Raw genomic sequence first — 17,446 nt, forward strand, 5'->3', positions numbered from 1 at the left:
GGCCATGGAAGAGGGGAGAGAGAAAGGCCTGTGGGCCAGAAGGAGAGAGGGGAGGTTTTCTTCTTTTTTTTCTTTTCTTTTTTTTCAAAGCACATTCAAATCATTTTAAAAGCAATTTGAATTCGCTTTGGATTTAGATCAAAACCATGCATCGCAATAAAACATATGCACTAGCATCAATGCACCAACAAGGTTGCTAACCCTATGATGAATTTTAATTGAATGAAAAATTATTATTTCCCTATGTTTCATGAGCACAAAAATTTTGAATTAAATCATTTTAGCTCTATTTCCAAATAAGCAAATTTTAGTGTGTTACACAAGTTCAGAGTAAATCCTTATGTTAAAACAATCTTATCCAAAACTTAGGAGAATTCAAGGCTGAAAGCTAGGTACTTGAAAGGAATTACAATAGCGCAACTATTCATTATTTCCATTTAAGAGTTTATTCTGAGTCCTCTTTATTTTATTCATCTGTTAAAAACAAATTAAAACAAACTAGACACACCTTTTATTTTGTTTTCAATTTCACTAGATCACACATTATTACTATAGCTATATATATTTATTATAAAGATAACTTTTTATTTCGTTTCATTCATCATTTTTTTAAAAGAAACTAGAATTAAAACAAAAGGAAAAGAATACATACCTAGATACATGGGAGTACTTCACCCCAAAGCTAGCTCTTTTGGTGAGGGTTCGGTATTGTAAGTCCTTTGAACCGGACTTCTCTTTATGAAGTTCATTGATCGAGTTCCTCAATTTGCTCTGAAGATGAGAATTCTTGTGATGACGCCTCCAATGGTAATGTCATATTTTTTCGCCAAACCTATCTTGATTTTGAGCTTTGATTTTGGTTTGATAGGCTCAGAACTTTTACTTATAGAAATTGGGGAATTAACTAACTCCCCCACACTTTGCTTGAAGCGTGTCTTGCTAAAAAAGACAAGGTAGAGATCAAGTGCATGGGTTCTGTTGGTAGGAAAACACCAATAGAACCAAAACTTTATTTATTCTTCTCTATCCTTAGACATGCTAAACAAGATGAAATTGATGTTGTGTGCTTTGTTCAATTATAACATGGGTGATAAGATTAGAAGATTGAGTATGAATGTAGCATTTAAGTACATTTGGCTAAAAGGGTTGAATTGCTTAACCCATGGAAGGATTGTCTATCTGTGCATAATGTATCAATCTTTACTTGATTATGACTATCATCTTCCAGAGATAGGATGTGTAATGTTTTAGCTCATTTGGTTAAAACTATGAGATAAAGAAAGTGGTGCTAGGAACAAGCTTAAAGAACATGTTGAGTTAGTCAGGTTGGATTAAGTGATGAAGTTTGTTACCCAAACATGTTTTCTTTCTTATTTATGTGCATACCATAATCAAGGAAAAGCCTTTTAAGTAATGACCATTTACCTTAGGATGATGTTACCTTTATCATTCACTACTGGAAACTCGAATATTTCTGAGGGTGATTATTTTTTCTATGCGTTTTTCTCAGAACACACAGAAAATTTGTAATTTTTCTATCGGTATCAAAAAATACCCACAGAAATATCGAAAAACCGACAGAATAATTGAGTTATTTTTCTGTGCGTGACAATACACACAGAAAAACAATGCATACCCACAGAGAAATAGCAATTATTCTGTGGGGTTTTTTTAACTCACAGAAAAAAAACAACACAGGCACAGGAATGGATTCGTCGCGCCCTATTTTCGTCATTGGCGCCTGCCTTCGCGCGGTATAGAATAGAAAAGAGAGTGAAAAAACAAACCCTAAAAGTAAATCCTTCCGCGGCCGCCACCCAACCCTATCTCAAACGCGCCGCCAGAGGCCGAACTCCGCAAGTCCGCCGCTCCCGTAGTCCCGTCGCTCCCGGCTCCAGGTCCGCCGCTCCCACCTCATCCCGTTGCTCCCAGCTCCAGGTCCAGCGCCCGCCGCCCGCCGCCGCTCCTCGGGTATCCCGGCGCGCCAGCCGCCGCTGCCCAAGTCCGCCATCGCCCCAGCCCGACGCGCCGCCTGCCCCAGATCTGTCGTCGCCCAGCCCCTCCAGCGCATGGCACCCCGAGCGCGGCCTGTCCTGGCAAGCGGCCCCTCCCGGCGCGTCGCGCCGCTGGCCACCGCTTGCCCCAGATCCGGTGCCGGCGCCGCCTCTCCTGCGCATGGTGTCTCGGGCGCGGCCAGTGCCGGCAAGCGGGCCCACTTTTGAAGCCGGCAATGGTGGATCTGGAGGAGCCTGCCACCACGCCACTTCCATGTCCGGCACTACCCATTCACCGGCCCTCCACCTACTCTGGGCCGACCGGACTGGAAGAAGGGGAGGAGAGCCGCGAGGGAAGACCACCTGCGCCACCGCCGTTACCGCCGGTGAGCTACGTGTCTGACTGCTTCCTCCTTAGGTCGTGGCTTAGGACTTCCTCCTGGTCGAGATCTCTTGTGATTTGCCTTGTTTGTCGTATCATCAGATAGATTTACATGGACCATTGACTACTTTCAGTTCCCATTCCTTGAAACATGTTTTTGCATTCAGTGAAGTGAGGGTTGAAGGTTTGGAGACATTGGACTATCTTGACAACTTGCAATCCAAGAATCGTTGTACTGAACAAGGAGATGCAGTTGTATTTGAGTCTGAAGTAAGCTTGTGTTCTGCTAAATTTCATGGTTTGACGCCATTTCTGTACCAATGAAACTCTAATTACATTTGTATGTTGTTTTTTGAGTAAGGTGGACAAGGTATATTTGAGTGCTCCGCCAAAGATTGTGATCATTGACCACGAGAAGAAAAGAACATTTGTTTTGAGGAAAGAGGGACTTCCTGATGTTGGTGAGTTAGGAGTTATTAGGACCTTTTTTTATTCTTCAATTACAATGTTGATTTGTGAAATTCTGGGTTTTAAACTATTATGGATGTTGGCCTTTTCGTTTTGCAGTTGTTTGGAACCCTTGGGACAAGAAGGCCAAAGCAATGCCAGATTTCGGGGATGAGGAGTACAAGAGCATGCCAGGTGAAGAGTGGATAGGAAAGCAGGAAATTTCTGCTGTACCATCCAGTTACAGCAGCGGACAATTGGATCCTGAACTGATTTGTCGAATGCACACAATATAAAGTTTACCAACGATTGCCTCCTATGTGAGTATTCTGCACTTACTTTATTTGAGTGTTAGCAAATAAATCGTGCCTCCTTTCTTACAGTATTCTGTTAGCCACCTGTTTACTTGTAAAACCATCTCTAGCATAGCTGGTAAAAAAAATAATCAATGAGTAGGCACTAGTTAATAAAACCAATATTTAACCTCAAATAGGTTATCGCTGTCACTGTTAAAATGGTCCGACAGTTGGATTTACATGTAAAAGATGGCCAAAGTGTGAGGAACACAGGATTGACATAAGATCTCCGTACGTGTGGTTATAGACAAGAGAGATTTGTCTTGAGAGGACACAGAATGGAGAGCTATGTTTTGAGGACAGCAAATACAAAAAAGTAATTGCAGTGTGCATATAACATTTTGATCCTTTGAGGACAGCAAATACAAAAAAGTAGTAGTAGCACCTCTGATTTGTTGTATTTAGAAACTGCACTGCCATTTTGATTCATGAAAATCACAAGTAGAACTATACTAACATAATTCACGATTAGTAGTGCATCAAATATTTCTTGAACATATATGAGCAATGAGCTGTCAGTTTGATCCAAATGGGAGCTCTTCATTGTCTTTTATCAGTAACTTGACATCTTTGAAAATCACAAGTAGAACTATACTAACATAATTTACTGTAATGTAAGAAATATACATGGATGGACCACTCAAATAATGTCATTATATTTGAATTTGAAGGAGCAATGTAATAAGAAGATTTTACTGCAAAGTTAAAATACAATTTTAACTTGTTTGTTTTGTTACCCTGGTTGCTTTTCAGGTGAGATGCTATGAAAACAGTACCTTGAATATCTTGCATATATCAACCTGATCAATCATTTTGATATGTGATATTTGCGGAGCTGAGATGATATGAAACCCCAGTCTCGTGCCGCGCTGCTCTCCCCTTCTCTAACTATGTCTTGTGACTTTTTTTGTTTTGTACTACTTTTGAGTGGCTGTGATGAATCAAGTTTCCATTAGAGAACTTCTGCACTTTAGCACCTTATGAGCTGGTACTTGGGATATTTTGTTCTGTTTGCTGCTTAACTAGGATGGCTTGTACCAGTACAAGCAACCAGTTCTGTGGCCAGTTCAATTCCCATTAGAGAGAGAGAATTAAATTAAGTTCCAGGTGAAATTAAGTTGCAGTTGTCATGCTGATAATGGGTAAATCTGAGCCATTTCTCGAGTTCTTTTGCTCTTGTTCTTTTGCTCCAGGTGAAATATATGTAGTTCTCGTGCTTTTGACATACTGCTCTCTAATGGATCTGGAATGACCAATAGTTTCTTTTCTATTAGCTCAGTTCAATAGAGCTCTGTGATTTTTTGCATTGCTATTTGTAGAAGAACATGACTTTTTTTAATTCAATATATTAGCTAAGCTGACACCTGTATCTGAGCTTGTATTTGTGCTCCGATTGATGCTAAGAGTTAGGACTTGAATGTTTGTTCAGATTGGATCAGGTTTGGCTCCTCTTTCTTGAATGTCGCCACCTATACATGTGTGCATGACCAACTTTAGTGCTTGCTTGGTGTTCTATACTACTGTGCAGTTTATTTTTAGAATTTGTTGCAATACAATAGGGTATCGGGGACTTGGGTCTGTCAGTTAACCTTGTCCATGGGATAAGTATGTATGCAACACCAAAGTTTCTGAAATCTGAATCGATGATGTGGTCTAGCAATGCACTTATAAGGTATCATGGATTTCTAGTGCACTGTGGCTCTTTTGCTGCATCTATTTTGGTCTACAGATTTTTTTAGACATCTTTCCATGTTAGCTTTCTGTTATTGCATTCTACAGATTTTTTTAGACATCTTTCTGATTTGCCCCATGGGTCATTTTTATTTGATGCCTTAGGAATGCTGGACTTCTTCTCCCAATTATCATCACCTGCATCTGAATCCATTTTAGCACCCTTATCAGCCCAAGTATCCATTTCAGCTGGTTGTCCAGATACAGTTGCCTCGCCTGTTGGCTTCTCAGTGCTCCAGCCTCCCCAATCAGTGGAATTGTCCTGCACCTTAGCCTTGCTTTGCTGGGTGAGCTGGGATTTCTGATGCTTTTTGTGGTTGCCTGTGCAGACTGGAGCAGGAGTCGGGCTTCTACTTCAACATGAAGCACTTCGAGGACCTCATGCAGGGCGGCGAGTCGGACGAGTTGGAGAGGTACCTCAGCGGCTTCACCAAGCTGGAGGACAACCGCTACTCCATGAAGATCTTCTTTGAGATCCGCAAGCAGAAGTACCTCGAAGCCCTTGATAGGTGACCGACTCATCACTACACTACTCTTGGTCCCTTGTTGTTGTCAATGTTTATTTTTTGCTGAATTTGCTGTCGGTGTCACAGGCATGATAGGGCCAAGGCTGTGGAGATTCTCATGAAGGATCTGAAGGTGTTCGCCTCCTTCAATGAGGAGCTATTCAAGGAGATAACACAGCTGCTGACCTTGGAGAATTTTAGGTATGGTAACTTTCCTTTCAGAAGCAAAATATATAGTGCATTGGGCCGGTGCATCCAGATGTGATTGTGTATTGATGATCAACAGGCAAAATGAGCAGATGTGATTTTGATGGTTTAATTTTGATATGTTTAATAACACATATTGACTTCATTAAAATATCAGGAATGCAATTTGTGAACAGAAATTCTATGGTGCTTTTTGGTATCAATTCAATTAGATTGTATGGTAGAATTTAATTTTTATGTGCACAACTGATATAAATCAAATAGTTCAATCACGTAACTGCTACTTGTGTAGGTTTACTATTTTTGTTCTTTATCTTCTTTTTGGTTATTCTGATGCCAAATGATGTGTTTCTTTGACTTCCCCTAGTATTTATGGATGGATAAGGTGACAGTTAAATGTAGTCGATGCTTCCTTTGTTCATTTGACTTGTTGGAATTTTATTGCTCCTGGTTGTCCAGCGCTACAGAATCTTCTTGATATGGTTCTTTTGGGACTGTTTTCATGTGATTTGGACATCTCTACCTGTTTATCCCAAGTAACCAGCTTTTATCGACAATGTGCAAAGAAATTTTATCACTTTATAGCAGCTCTAGCTTTAGATGCTTATGTTATAGCAGATATCATCCTTTTTTTTCCTTATTGTAAGGTCGTATCCATACATGCAACAATTGGGATTTCTCTACTTGTTATGCCTGCAAGTCTAACGGTGCTTCCAGAAGCACATTTTGTGCATGTAAAAGGTGAGGCTAACTGGGCTTTATTTCTTTCTTTCTAATGCCTTTCAGTCTGAACTGGCAACATCAGCTCTGCAAGAACCCCAGACCAAACCCTGACATCAAGACACTCTTTACTGATCACTCTTGTGCTGCTCCTACCAATGGAGCAAGAGCACCTCCACCTACCAATGGTCCGCTTGTTGGATCCATCCCTAAGTCAGCTGGATTTCCACCAATGGGTGCTCATGCTGTAAGTATTATCACAAGCAGGCCATTTAACTTATCCTGACTATTGATTGCTTATACTGGTTCAATGTTGCAGCCACACCAATGGGGATCTTCATGCTGCAAACCTTGACAACAATTAAGGTTCCGACAACAATGGCAATCATGCATCGATAATGTGATGGTTGTGTTAGCTTTAGTTTTAGCTCTAGTTTTAGTTTTAGTTTTAGCTATAATATGACTCAATGATGCATGCTTGTACTTTACTCATCTTGACTGAGACTTAAACTGTTGAGATGAGATGGTAATGCTTTTGAATGTATTGATGCCGGACCATTTGGACATCATCTATATGTAGCCCGGATGCCATTAATGAATGTGCTGAACATTTGGATCTTTATATGTATGATATCTATTATGTTGTGATGAAATTACAGTATGGACAGTCCATATTTGCTGCATGGTTAAGGTTTTTTTTTTTGTCGGTGGTTCTTTTATTTTTCTGTGCGTTAACCGAGACCGACACAACATTTAAATTTAATCTGTCTAATGTAATTTTTCTGTGCGTGTAACACCCATAGAAAAATCATTTTTCTGTCGGACTTTTCCTTTTTTCTGTGAGGATTAACGCACATAGTATTTAAAATTAATCTGGGCTGACGCAATTTTTCTGTACGTGTAACACCCACAGAAAAATTGTTTCTGACGGCGAACACACAGAACAATTGAATTTTTCTGTCATCATATTTCTGTGGGTATTTTTCTGAGGGTACACCGTCAGAAAAATATTTTTCTGACGGGATTCGTATTTTCCTGTGTGTTTTCGCACGCACAGAGAAAACCGAGTTTCCAGTAGTGATTGGAGTGTGATGACACCATGTGACAAAGAGTAAGTGCCTCGTGATGGTCTTTCCCTTTTTATTGAAGTTTTCCTTGTTCGGCTAGCCTCACAGCTCGAGTGTTCATGAGCTTTTTGTTTCCTAAATTGCACTATTTCTTTATCATCCTTTTGTTATGCCATCTTTTTGCTCTTTGATCTTGACATCTTGTTGGACTTTCTACTCCACTCATTCATTGTTGTATGCCTCAAATCTGTTGATTTGCTCGTCCACGTCCTATGAGTGATTGCTTTGATTATTGATCGTGTTTTATGGCACTCATCCTCTTTGTTCCATAGCTGCAATGGTGCTGGGTTTGCAGATTCATGCCAAACCATGGACAAGGGTAACTTGTATTCATTCATCCCTACAAAACGTTAGTGGAGACATATCTGAGGGAATACAACAAATTTGAACTATGGATTGTTGTCCATAAATTTTATGAATTACATCTATGCTAATGAAAAGATGGTTTTAGGATTGCTTTAGCATAGATTTTGTTTATCATGTTTTATACCAGCATGGCTCAAGGCAAAGGTAACTTGCAGTAGAAGATAAAGTGAATGAACTTTGATACTTATAGTTCTTCCATCATGATGAACGAGCTGTGTCTTCTTTGTGCAATGTTATTAGAGTTTGTTATGTGCCTGACTTCATCTCTGATTTGAATTCATCTCGTAACTTATCAATATTGAATTAAGAGTTTCCTGCATGGGGTTAGTCTAACAAAATGACCAGTATCTACCATAGCATATTCTTGGTTCAAAAATCAAACTAGACACCATGTCTAATTTAATCTAGCAAAGCATTTTAACCTAAGCACCGTGCTTAATTTAAAAAGCCTTTGAAAGTAAGATCAACTCTCCTAAACTAAGCACCATGTTAATTTATGAGATGTATGAACAAACTCTAAACCTTGAACATACTATAGTAAACAAAGGTAGCATGAAAGCATTATAGAGATTTAGTCAATTAGAGATGAAAGAGCATGATTGTTATTTAGCAAATTGAGGATGGCTTAAAGGTAGAGACAACCAAAAATTAGCAACATGGCATAAGATTTTTTTAGTTCATCCCCCGCACTTGAATTTTGTAGCAAAATCAAGTTTGGATGATAGAACTCTCATGTGTGAATGTGATTCAATGTTCCATAATAATTGGTTGGACATACCTTGCATCGTCATCCTTCATCCTTTTTGCTTCAAACCTGGAATGGTTAGTTACAAAAATACCCAAAGGAATAATTTCACAACTATATTTCTATGCTCACTTCACAAGGGAATTTTAACAAAAGGTGAAAGCTCATGTGGTCTCCCTGAAAGTGCATGTTTTAGGACAGAATCCTATCCTTGGGAAACCTTCAAATTGCGCTTTAGGTTGGCGAGGTGGTTTCCCCTCCAATACCAACCTTTGGGTGCCTATCTCAAGATTCATGCCAACAAAATTTGCAATGTTTATGATAAACATACGCATCTACAACCACCCTTTCAAAGTTTTTATGAACAGGAAGCACGAGGGGGTTGAAGATCTTGTGTGTGGCAATGTTAGAGAGACCAATTGATTCAGGAGATTTCTCATGCGAGCATGTATTTGATGAGGTGTTAATGAAGTAGCTTCCATGCAATCGCTGATGTAATCTTCCTTTTCAAGCTCTAGGGTTGATTCTTTATGAATTTCTATAGGTAACAACATTGTCTCCATCATTCCATGCCTATAACATTCATTGGACGTTTTATTATCCAAGATTTCCCATGGATTGGTGGCTCTTGGGTTGATCTCATCTAAGGCCTCCTCCAAACTTGAATGAGTCATGTTTATTAAAGAGATTGATTTAAGCTCACCGTTTGGATTTAAACCAAGTTTGGATTCTACCCATAAGACTTTGTCCTTGTCCATCCATTCTTTAACAACGGCATATAAGTTCTTAATACATTCCAGCCATTGTCGTTGCTCTTTTTGGTCATCCTTGTGGCCTTCATGATTCCTATGCTTTGGTTGTCTTAGTGGATTTCTAGGGTCATCATGAGACTTAGGAGAGAGAGCATAAGAGGGATCATCGGGGTCAAGGATGGATTGAAAGATAGGTTCAGATGAGACATCTAATGTGGACACAGGTGGGGAGAGGATAGGAATGGCTTCTAAATGGCTTGGCTCTCCTTCTATGGCATGACTAGTCATGCCATCCTTGAATTCTTCCCAATGTCCTACATGGGAATAAGGATGCTTTCTAAAAAATACCTTCTTGAGAGGATTTAAATTATATTCACTCAAAGCTCTCTTATCAAGAAATCATCTCCTGATCAAGTAGAGGAAGTTTTGATAGCCAAATCGCAACCACTCCAATCTCAACATTTAGCTATCAATCCCGAACCACCAATACCCCAAAATCCTCCAAGAGAAGAAGGAATTCCACCTTTGGAAATCCCTGTTGAAATCAAGGATGACCTCTTTGGTGCTGATTTTGGGACCAAATACCCCAAAAATTCTCATCTTCATAGGAGGCCTTCGGGCGAATATAATTCAAATCCTCTCAAGAAGAGATCTCTTAGGAAGTGTCCTCATTCCCATGTAGGACATTGTGAAGAACTCAAGGGTGACATTTCAAGTAATGCCATAGAAGGAGAGCTGAGCCATCTAGAAGCCATTCCTATCCTCTCCCCTCCTATGTCCACATTAGATGTCTCATCAGAACCCATCTTTCAACCCATCCTTGACCCCGATGATCCCTCTTATGCTCTCTCTCCTAAGTCTCATGATGACCCTAGAAATCCACTAAGACAACCAAAGCATAGGAATCATGATGGCCACAAGGATGACCAAAAAGATCAATGACAATGGCTGGAATGTATTAAGAACTTGTATGTCATTGCTAAAGAATGGATGGACCAGGACGAAGCCTTATGGGTAGAATCCAAACTTGTCTTAGATCCATACAGTGAGCTTAAATCAATCTCTTTAATAAACATGACTCATCCAAGTTTGGATGAGGCCTTAGAAGAGATCCACCCGAGAGCCACCAATATATGGGAAATCTTGGACAATGAAATGTCCAATGAATGTCATAGGCATGGAATGATGGAGACAATGTTTCTGCCTATAGACATTCATAAAGAAACACCCTTAGAGCTTAAAAGGAAGATAACATCAATGAGCATGGAAGTTATTTCATGAACACCTCATCAAATCCAAGCTCACATGAGAAATCTCCTGAATCAATCGGTCTTTCCAACATTGCCACACTCGAGATATTCAACCACCTCATACTTTTTGTTCATAAAAACTTTGAAAGGGTGGTTGTAGATGCATATGTTTATCATAAATATTACAGATCTCATTGTGTGAATCTTGAGATAGGTACACAAAGGTTTATGTTTGAGGGGAATCCACTTTCACCAACTTGAGTGCAATTAGAAGGTTTCCCAAGGACAAGCTTCTATCCTAAAACAATCACTTTCAGGAGATAACATGAGACTTCACCTTGCCCTTGTGAAATGAGAATAGAAATATAATTGTGAAAATATTCCTTCGGATAGTTTTGTCACTAACCATTCTAGGTTTGAAGCAAAAAGAATGAAGGATGACGACTCAAGGTATGTCCAACCAATCATCATGCAACACTGAATCACATCCATCCAAACTTGACTTTGCCTTGCAAATTCAAGCCTGGGGGATGGACTTCTTTGAAAAATCTTATGCCATGTTACTAATTCATCTTGGTTGTCTCTACCTTTAAATCATGCTCAATAACAATCATGCTCTTTCATCTCCAATTGAATAAATCTTGGTAATGCTTTCATACCACCTTTGTTTACTATAGTATGTTCAAGGTTTGGAGTATGTTCATACATCTCATAAATTAAGCATTGTGCTTAGTTTAGGAGTGTTGATATTAATTTCAAAGGCTTTTTAAATTAAGCGTGGTGCTTAGGTTAAAATGCCTTCCTGAATCAAATTAGACATGGTGTCTAGGTTGATTTTTGAACCAAGAATATGCTATAGTGGATACTGGTCATTTTGTTGGACTAACCCTATGCAGGAAACTTTTAATTCAATATTGGTAAGTCACGAGATGAATTCATATCGGAGATGAAGCAAGACACAAGTCATTCATTATTGATGTAAGACTACATACCTCATTCATCATGGATGAAAGAACTTTAAGTATCAAAGATCATTCACTTTGTCTTTAGCTGCAAGTTACCTTTGCCTTAAAGCCATGCTTGTATAAAACATGATAAACAAAGTCTATGCTACAGCAATCCTAAAACTATCTTTTCATTAGCATAGATGTAATTCATAAAATTTATGGACAACAATCCATAGTTCAAATTTGTTGTATTCCCTCGGGTATGTCTCCACTAACATTTTATCAGGATGAATGAATACAGGCTACCCTTGTCCATGGTTTGGCATGAATCTGCAAACCTAGCCACCACTGCAGCTATGGAACAAAGAGGATGAGTGCCATAAAACTTGATTAGTAATCAAAGCACTCACTCAGAGGGAGTGGATGAGCAAATCAACAGATTTGAGGCATACAACAATGAATGAGTGGAGCGGAAGGACCAACAAGGTGGCAAGATCAAAGAAGCAAAAAGATGACATGACAAAAGGATGAGAAAGAAAAGGTGCGATCTAGGAAACAAGAAGCTCATGAATAGCTCAAGATGTGAGACTAGCCGAGCAAGGAAAACTTCAAGCAAAAGGGAAGAACCATCATGAGTCATCTACCCTTCATCATATGGTGACATTACGCTCCAATGACAAAGGTAACATCCTAAGGTAAATGGTCATTATTTAAAAAGCTTTTCCTTGATTCTGGTATGCAATAAATAAGAAACAAACATGTTCGAGTAACAGTTTACCTGATCAAACCTGATTAGCTCAACATATCTTGTTCTATAAGATTGTTACTAGCACCATTTTCTTGATCTCATAGCCTTAACCAAATTTACTTAAATGCTACATTCATGCTCAATCTTCTAATCTTACCACCTATGATATAATTGAACACAGCACATAACATCAACTTCATCTTGTTCAATGTGCCTAAGTGTTAGAGAGGAATAATTAAAGTTTCGGTTCTGTTGGTGTTTTCCCACCAACAGAGCCCATGCACTTGATCTCTACCTTGTCTTTATGAGCAGGACACACTTCAAGCAAAGTGTGGGGGAGTTAGTTAATTCCCCAATTTCTACAAGCAAAAGTTCTGAACTTGTCAAACCAAAGTCCAAACTCAAAACCATGACGGGTTTGGCGGAAGGAGGTGACATCACCATTAAAGGCGTCATCACAAGAATCCTCCTCTTCAGAGCAAACCGAGGTAGTTGGTCAATAAACTTCACAAGGAGAAGTCTGGTTTGAAGAACTTACAACACCAAACCCTCATCGAAAGAGTTAGCTTGGGGGAGAAGCACTCCCATGTATCCAGGTAAGTATGCTTCCCCTTTGTTATAGTTTTGGTTTATTTGAAATAGTTAAGAAAATGGTGAATGAAAAACAAAATAAAAGGTTATCTATATAATAAATATATATAGTTATAGTAATAATGTGTGATCTAGTAAAATTGAAAACAAAATAAAAAGGAGTGGATACGACTGATTTGATATAAAGATTTACTCTGAACTTGAAACTTGTGGGTAGCAAATGCTTGATCTAAGTCTAGGTAGTTGACGGATATGATATGAGAAGGTCTGAGCTACTGTTTATCTTATTTCAAGTGACACTAAAGTTTAGGAGATTTACTTTTTAAAACATAAAAATGTTATATGATGAGTTCTTGTATGACAAAGCTTGAATTCCCACCAGAGCCATACATGTTATTTAGGCTAGGAAAACCTTCACTTATATGTTGCTTGCTTTTGCATTGGGTTTTGTCAAGCTTTGTTGACCCTTATAAGAGATTTGTCATGCTCTTAAAATCAAGATCACGTGCACACCACCCACATAAGCAATACTCCAACAGTAGGGGTAGGCGCAAAAACATGTCTTCCATCTAGATCCATCCAAAAATGTTTTACTCCTACGCTGAGAGTGAACACAAAACATGCTTGATAGTTTTTTCATTCACCAAATAAATGCTCCAAGTTCTTGTTGCTATCTCTCAAAGTTTTGTTGCAGAAAAGAGACATGGGGCTATGCAAAAGTTATTCATAAAAAAGAAAAAAATAGATGAGAAAAATGGACAAGTGTCCGAGATATTTAAAACAATGGGTACTTAGATGCCCACCCGAAAAAAAGAAGAGAAGAGAAACAGAGATGAATAAGATAGCCCCTACCCTCTAGCAAATGTTTCCAAGTTTCAAAGGAGAGATATGTTTTCAAGGAGCATAGTAGAATCAAGTTAGCCACCATATATCCACCACATATCCACACACATGCACATCTTGATTTGATTGTACGATTCAACTCTCTTTGGATCCATTGTTTGACATTACAATATATGCATTGCAAGTATGTTCTAGCTTTCTCCCTACCTATGAATTCCTCATAAGCTTTAGTTGTAGGAAAAAAGGGGCATAACATCTTTACTACCTTTGGTGAGGATCTACAAATACCATATATTTTGAGAGACTTGAGAGTGTTATACAATGGAATCTTTGAGTTTTATTTGAAAACTTATAAAAACTCTAGAATAATGGTGGAACAAAGAACTTGAGACATAGTGCTTGACTTGATCGTTCTGTCTTTCAATTGCTCAAGACCCAAGTGAAGGTTAAGAAGCCCCATGGTTGAAGGTAATATGGGTAAGTTTGAAAGTCAGGTCAGTTTATTCTAATCCGGAGGAGATTTTTTGATTGAACGCATGTGTACTTTTGAGGCATGAAAACTTTGTAGCAAATCATAATCCATTGCTGAGTTTAGGTTTGCTCAAGGACTGGCAAAGGTTAAGTTTGAGGGAACTTATTGACGGTCACTAACATCAATTATAAACCATCAACATAATCTGCATTTATACTTAATTCCATCACTAAACATAGGTATAGGGGTTTAAACTAATAAATTCCACGAGTTTTGGTGAATCTGTGTTTTCAGCAGGGTTTATCCAGAAAACCATCATGGGGGACCTATTCGTCAAAGGAAATTACAGAATTCCACCACGTAATTAACGTGGGAAGACTCTAGAAGACTCCTAGGTTGTATCTGCGCTGTCCTTGTCAGCTTCCTGTTGCTATGTCGGTTCTCCACCGCCTCATAGGTTGCATCTACGCCGTCCTTTAAGTCGGTTTGATCCAAGGGCTCACGTTGGACACTCCGGGCTATATATACCAGCCCCTACCCTCCTCCCTCTACCATCCTAAAATCGTAATTCATATCACGAGGATCAGAGTCAAGTATCAAGAGAAGATTAGTCCTCCATAGGATCTAGTATTGTAAATAATAGTGAGATAGAGAGTGAGGGAAGAGTTTGGAGGAGATGCCGGCTTGTCGGTGCTCTCTCTATAACTTATACCTTGGCGGATCAAAGTTTTACTTGAGCTTGCCTTTGAGAATTCTCTGGTAATCAACTTCTGATTCAAGTAAGTAATTGTTTATATTGTTTATCAGGATCACGACTCGCTTTTAAGTGCTTTAATCTATAGACTCTCTAGGTTAAAGTATCAATCGTAAGTGTAAGCGTGGTGCTTAGACTTGGTTAATCGTGGATGCACCCTGCATTCTAGATGGTGGTAGATCACATGTCTGACATCAGTTCTATATAGCCTGTACTATATAGCTTCGTTGATCCTTTGTAGTTCACCTCCCATCTGTAGGCACAAGTAGGACGTGGTTACGAAGGAAAGCATCCTCTGCTGATGTCTTTTCCTAGTAATGTCCCCAGTTAAATAGTAGAAGACATAGCTTACCCAAGTCAGAACTAGAGAACCTTAGTTTTTCTCTCTACGCTCCTATTTATCTCAACCTTGTTGCTACCCCTAGTTAAGTTAGATCGTAGTTAGTCTCACATATTTCGCTGTGGATACGATACTTGGAATACTTTTGGGTGAAAGCTACAGCGGTATCGGTGTGCTTCCAGATTTATCTGTGTGTGTTAAAATATACCAATACATATAACATTAGTCAAGTTACAAGATCATGGTTTTAATTGAGCACTAGCATCAACTACCCCCATGCACAATAATTCCCAAGGTGACAAGGAATCCAGGATATCAAATAGCTAGAAAAATTACTACGGTTATCAACGTGGACACATGCATATGATTAAATTGTTATTAAGGTGAATGGGACAACAAGGATGATCCCATGCTATACTTGCCTTGCTCAGCAAACTCTTTTTGATCCTGCTGGTCATCAAAGTACTAGTCTTGCTCACCAAAAAACTTCTCACCGTCTATACTTGATCATCCATCATCAACACACAAGCATTCAGGGCCAATCATGCATAGCAAACAAGAGCTACAATTAGAACAGTACACCAGTCAATAAAAAGGTTTGAAAACTAATCTACGCATTGCTACGAGTACACATGCGAAAAGAACGCTAATCGGAGCTATGGTGCAAAGGAAACAACTATTGTAAGATTATTTTATAGAGCAGAAAGGAAAACTATAGGCTTTGTTTATTTTAATTTTATAAGACATGTATAAGATACTTCAGAGAAATATCTAGATTGAATTAAGTCAAATTTATATTTGAGTTAGAAAACTAAAGTACAATTAATCCATATTTTATTTATAAATGGTGTTGCATTATCATTATTCAAGTTAGGATTTAAACCATGAAATTCCAGATCAAGTCACATGGTAAACACTGTTAGGAACTCATAGATTGTGTCGTTACGAATCTAACACAACTTGAACGGATCAAATCGGAGCTAAAACAGAAATTTTATGGCTAAAACAAGATCAGTGGCAAAACTGAAAATAAGTCGGGAACTCGTTTTCAAATTAAAAGAAAATCTGGATTTTGAATCTAAGTGGACTGCGGATTTGAAAACAGAAAAGTGCAGGTGCTCTTTTCGAAAAGATGCGGCCGAAAATGTATGGCCAGATCTGGGCCATAGATTCAATGATGTATGGCTCAGGATGATTGGATGTATATGTGTATTTCCATTGTATTTGTGGAATTGTTTTTTAAAGGAAAACGGCCACAAAAGGTATACACGACGTCATGTGATGTCATCAAGCTACGAATCGGAACTGCTAGGAATTGGAGCAGGGCGCACGCACGGTGCACGGCATCAAGAGCTTAACCGAAATATAAAGGAAATACATGCTTGCATGGGGAACGGCACTTGCAACATGTGAGATGGTGGCGTGCTTGCTTGTATATGCGGGATAGAACATGGTTGGCATGTATGTATAGGGGCTTGCGAATACGTAGTGTAAGTTGGCAGTTGGACAGAAAGAAGCGGCGGCCAGGGAGGCTTGCCGGAGAAATGTAGGAGATAGATGGAACGAGTGTGTTGCGTGGGGCGCTTACCGACGGCCGAGAAGCCGCGAGGATGACTGGCCAGCCGTGATTGACGTAGAGGGTGACAAGATCAGGTTTCTGGTGACAGCTTCTCCAGTAGCAAATCGGCGATGTGACTACGTGAGTTGTCCACGAAGGTAGCAGCCAACCACGCTCGGCCTGGATGACGGTGGATCAGCGACGCAGACGCAAGGGCGCAGGCGAGACTTAGGAGATGGCGTAGAAGTAGAAAAAGGAGAAAATCTAGTTTACTATCTAGGGATTCCCAAACTAGGGGCTCCTTCTGAAGTGCTTTGTCCAAGGGGTTGTTATATATATATATAGGGAGGAAAACTTTCCACCTTCACATCAACTAGCAATATGATATTAACTGATGTTGCACCATCCACACTGGTAGAGAACCGAGCTTTACTCCCGGTGGGGAACCCCCTCTAGTCCCGGTTCCCCACCCGGGAGCAAGCATCCGGGACTAAAGGGGGGGTCCTTTAGTCCCGGGTCAGGAACCGGAACTAAAGGAGGACCTTTAGTCCCGGTGGGTAACACCAACCGGGACTAAAGGTGCCTCCTGACATGCCACGATGGCCGGCAC

At 39.5% G+C, this 17,446-nt stretch overlaps 2 protein-coding genes and 1 long non-coding RNA gene across 3 annotated transcripts; all 3 read left to right on the plus strand.

Moving 5' to 3' along the window:
* Positions 1-2,069: 2,069 nt before the first annotated feature.
* On the plus strand, positions 2,070-4,062 carry LOC136488484 (putative glucose-6-phosphate 1-epimerase). Its single transcript, XM_066485406.1, has 6 exons — positions 2,070-2,206; positions 2,249-2,380; positions 2,544-2,646; positions 2,738-2,837; positions 2,944-3,143; positions 3,933-4,062. The coding sequence occupies exons 1-5, from the start codon at positions 2,070-2,072 to the stop codon at positions 3,117-3,119; spliced, it is 648 nt and encodes a 215-aa protein (XP_066341503.1). The 3' UTR covers positions 3,120-3,143; positions 3,933-4,062.
* Positions 4,063-5,017: 955 nt separating this feature from the next.
* LOC136488485 (protein TOPLESS-RELATED PROTEIN 2-like) lies at positions 5,018-5,721 on the plus strand. Its single transcript, XM_066485407.1, has 4 exons — positions 5,018-5,169; positions 5,240-5,419; positions 5,504-5,617; positions 5,703-5,721. The coding sequence occupies exons 1-4, from the start codon at positions 5,018-5,020 to the stop codon at positions 5,719-5,721; spliced, it is 465 nt and encodes a 154-aa protein (XP_066341504.1).
* A 313-nt stretch (positions 5,722-6,034) lies between these two features.
* LOC136490089 (uncharacterized) lies at positions 6,035-6,959 on the plus strand. Its single transcript, XR_010767509.1, has 3 exons — positions 6,035-6,159; positions 6,410-6,590; positions 6,663-6,959. It is a non-coding gene; the product is annotated as an uncharacterized lncRNA (long non-coding RNA).
* The last annotated feature ends 10,487 nt before the right edge of the window (positions 6,960-17,446 follow it).

This window comes from Miscanthus floridulus, chromosome 10, assembly GCF_019320115.1.
Source record: "Miscanthus floridulus cultivar M001 chromosome 10, ASM1932011v1, whole genome shotgun sequence".
Lineage (NCBI taxonomy): Eukaryota > Viridiplantae > Streptophyta > Magnoliopsida > Poales > Poaceae > Miscanthus > Miscanthus floridulus.

Bases quoted from the DNA above. Each gene is read 5' to 3' on its own strand.
- LOC136488484 (XM_066485406.1), top strand. From the start codon at position 2,070: ATGGCACCCCGAGCGCGGCCTGTCCTGGCAAGCGGCCCCTCCCGGCGC. The intron at 2,381-2,543 runs GTGAGCTACGTG...TTTTGCATTCAG, and splicing joins CGCCACCGCCGTTACCGCCG to TGAAGTGAGGGTTGAAGGTT. The intron at 2,647-2,737 runs GTAAGCTTGTGT...TTTTTGAGTAAG, and splicing joins CAGTTGTATTTGAGTCTGAA to GTGGACAAGGTATATTTGAG.
- LOC136488485 (XM_066485407.1), top strand. From the start codon at position 5,018: ATGCTGGACTTCTTCTCCCAATTATCATCACCTGCATCTGAATCCATT. The intron at 5,170-5,239 runs GTCCTGCACCTT...TTGCCTGTGCAG, and splicing joins CCTCCCCAATCAGTGGAATT to ACTGGAGCAGGAGTCGGGCT. The intron at 5,420-5,503 runs GTGACCGACTCA...TCGGTGTCACAG, and splicing joins TACCTCGAAGCCCTTGATAG to GCATGATAGGGCCAAGGCTG.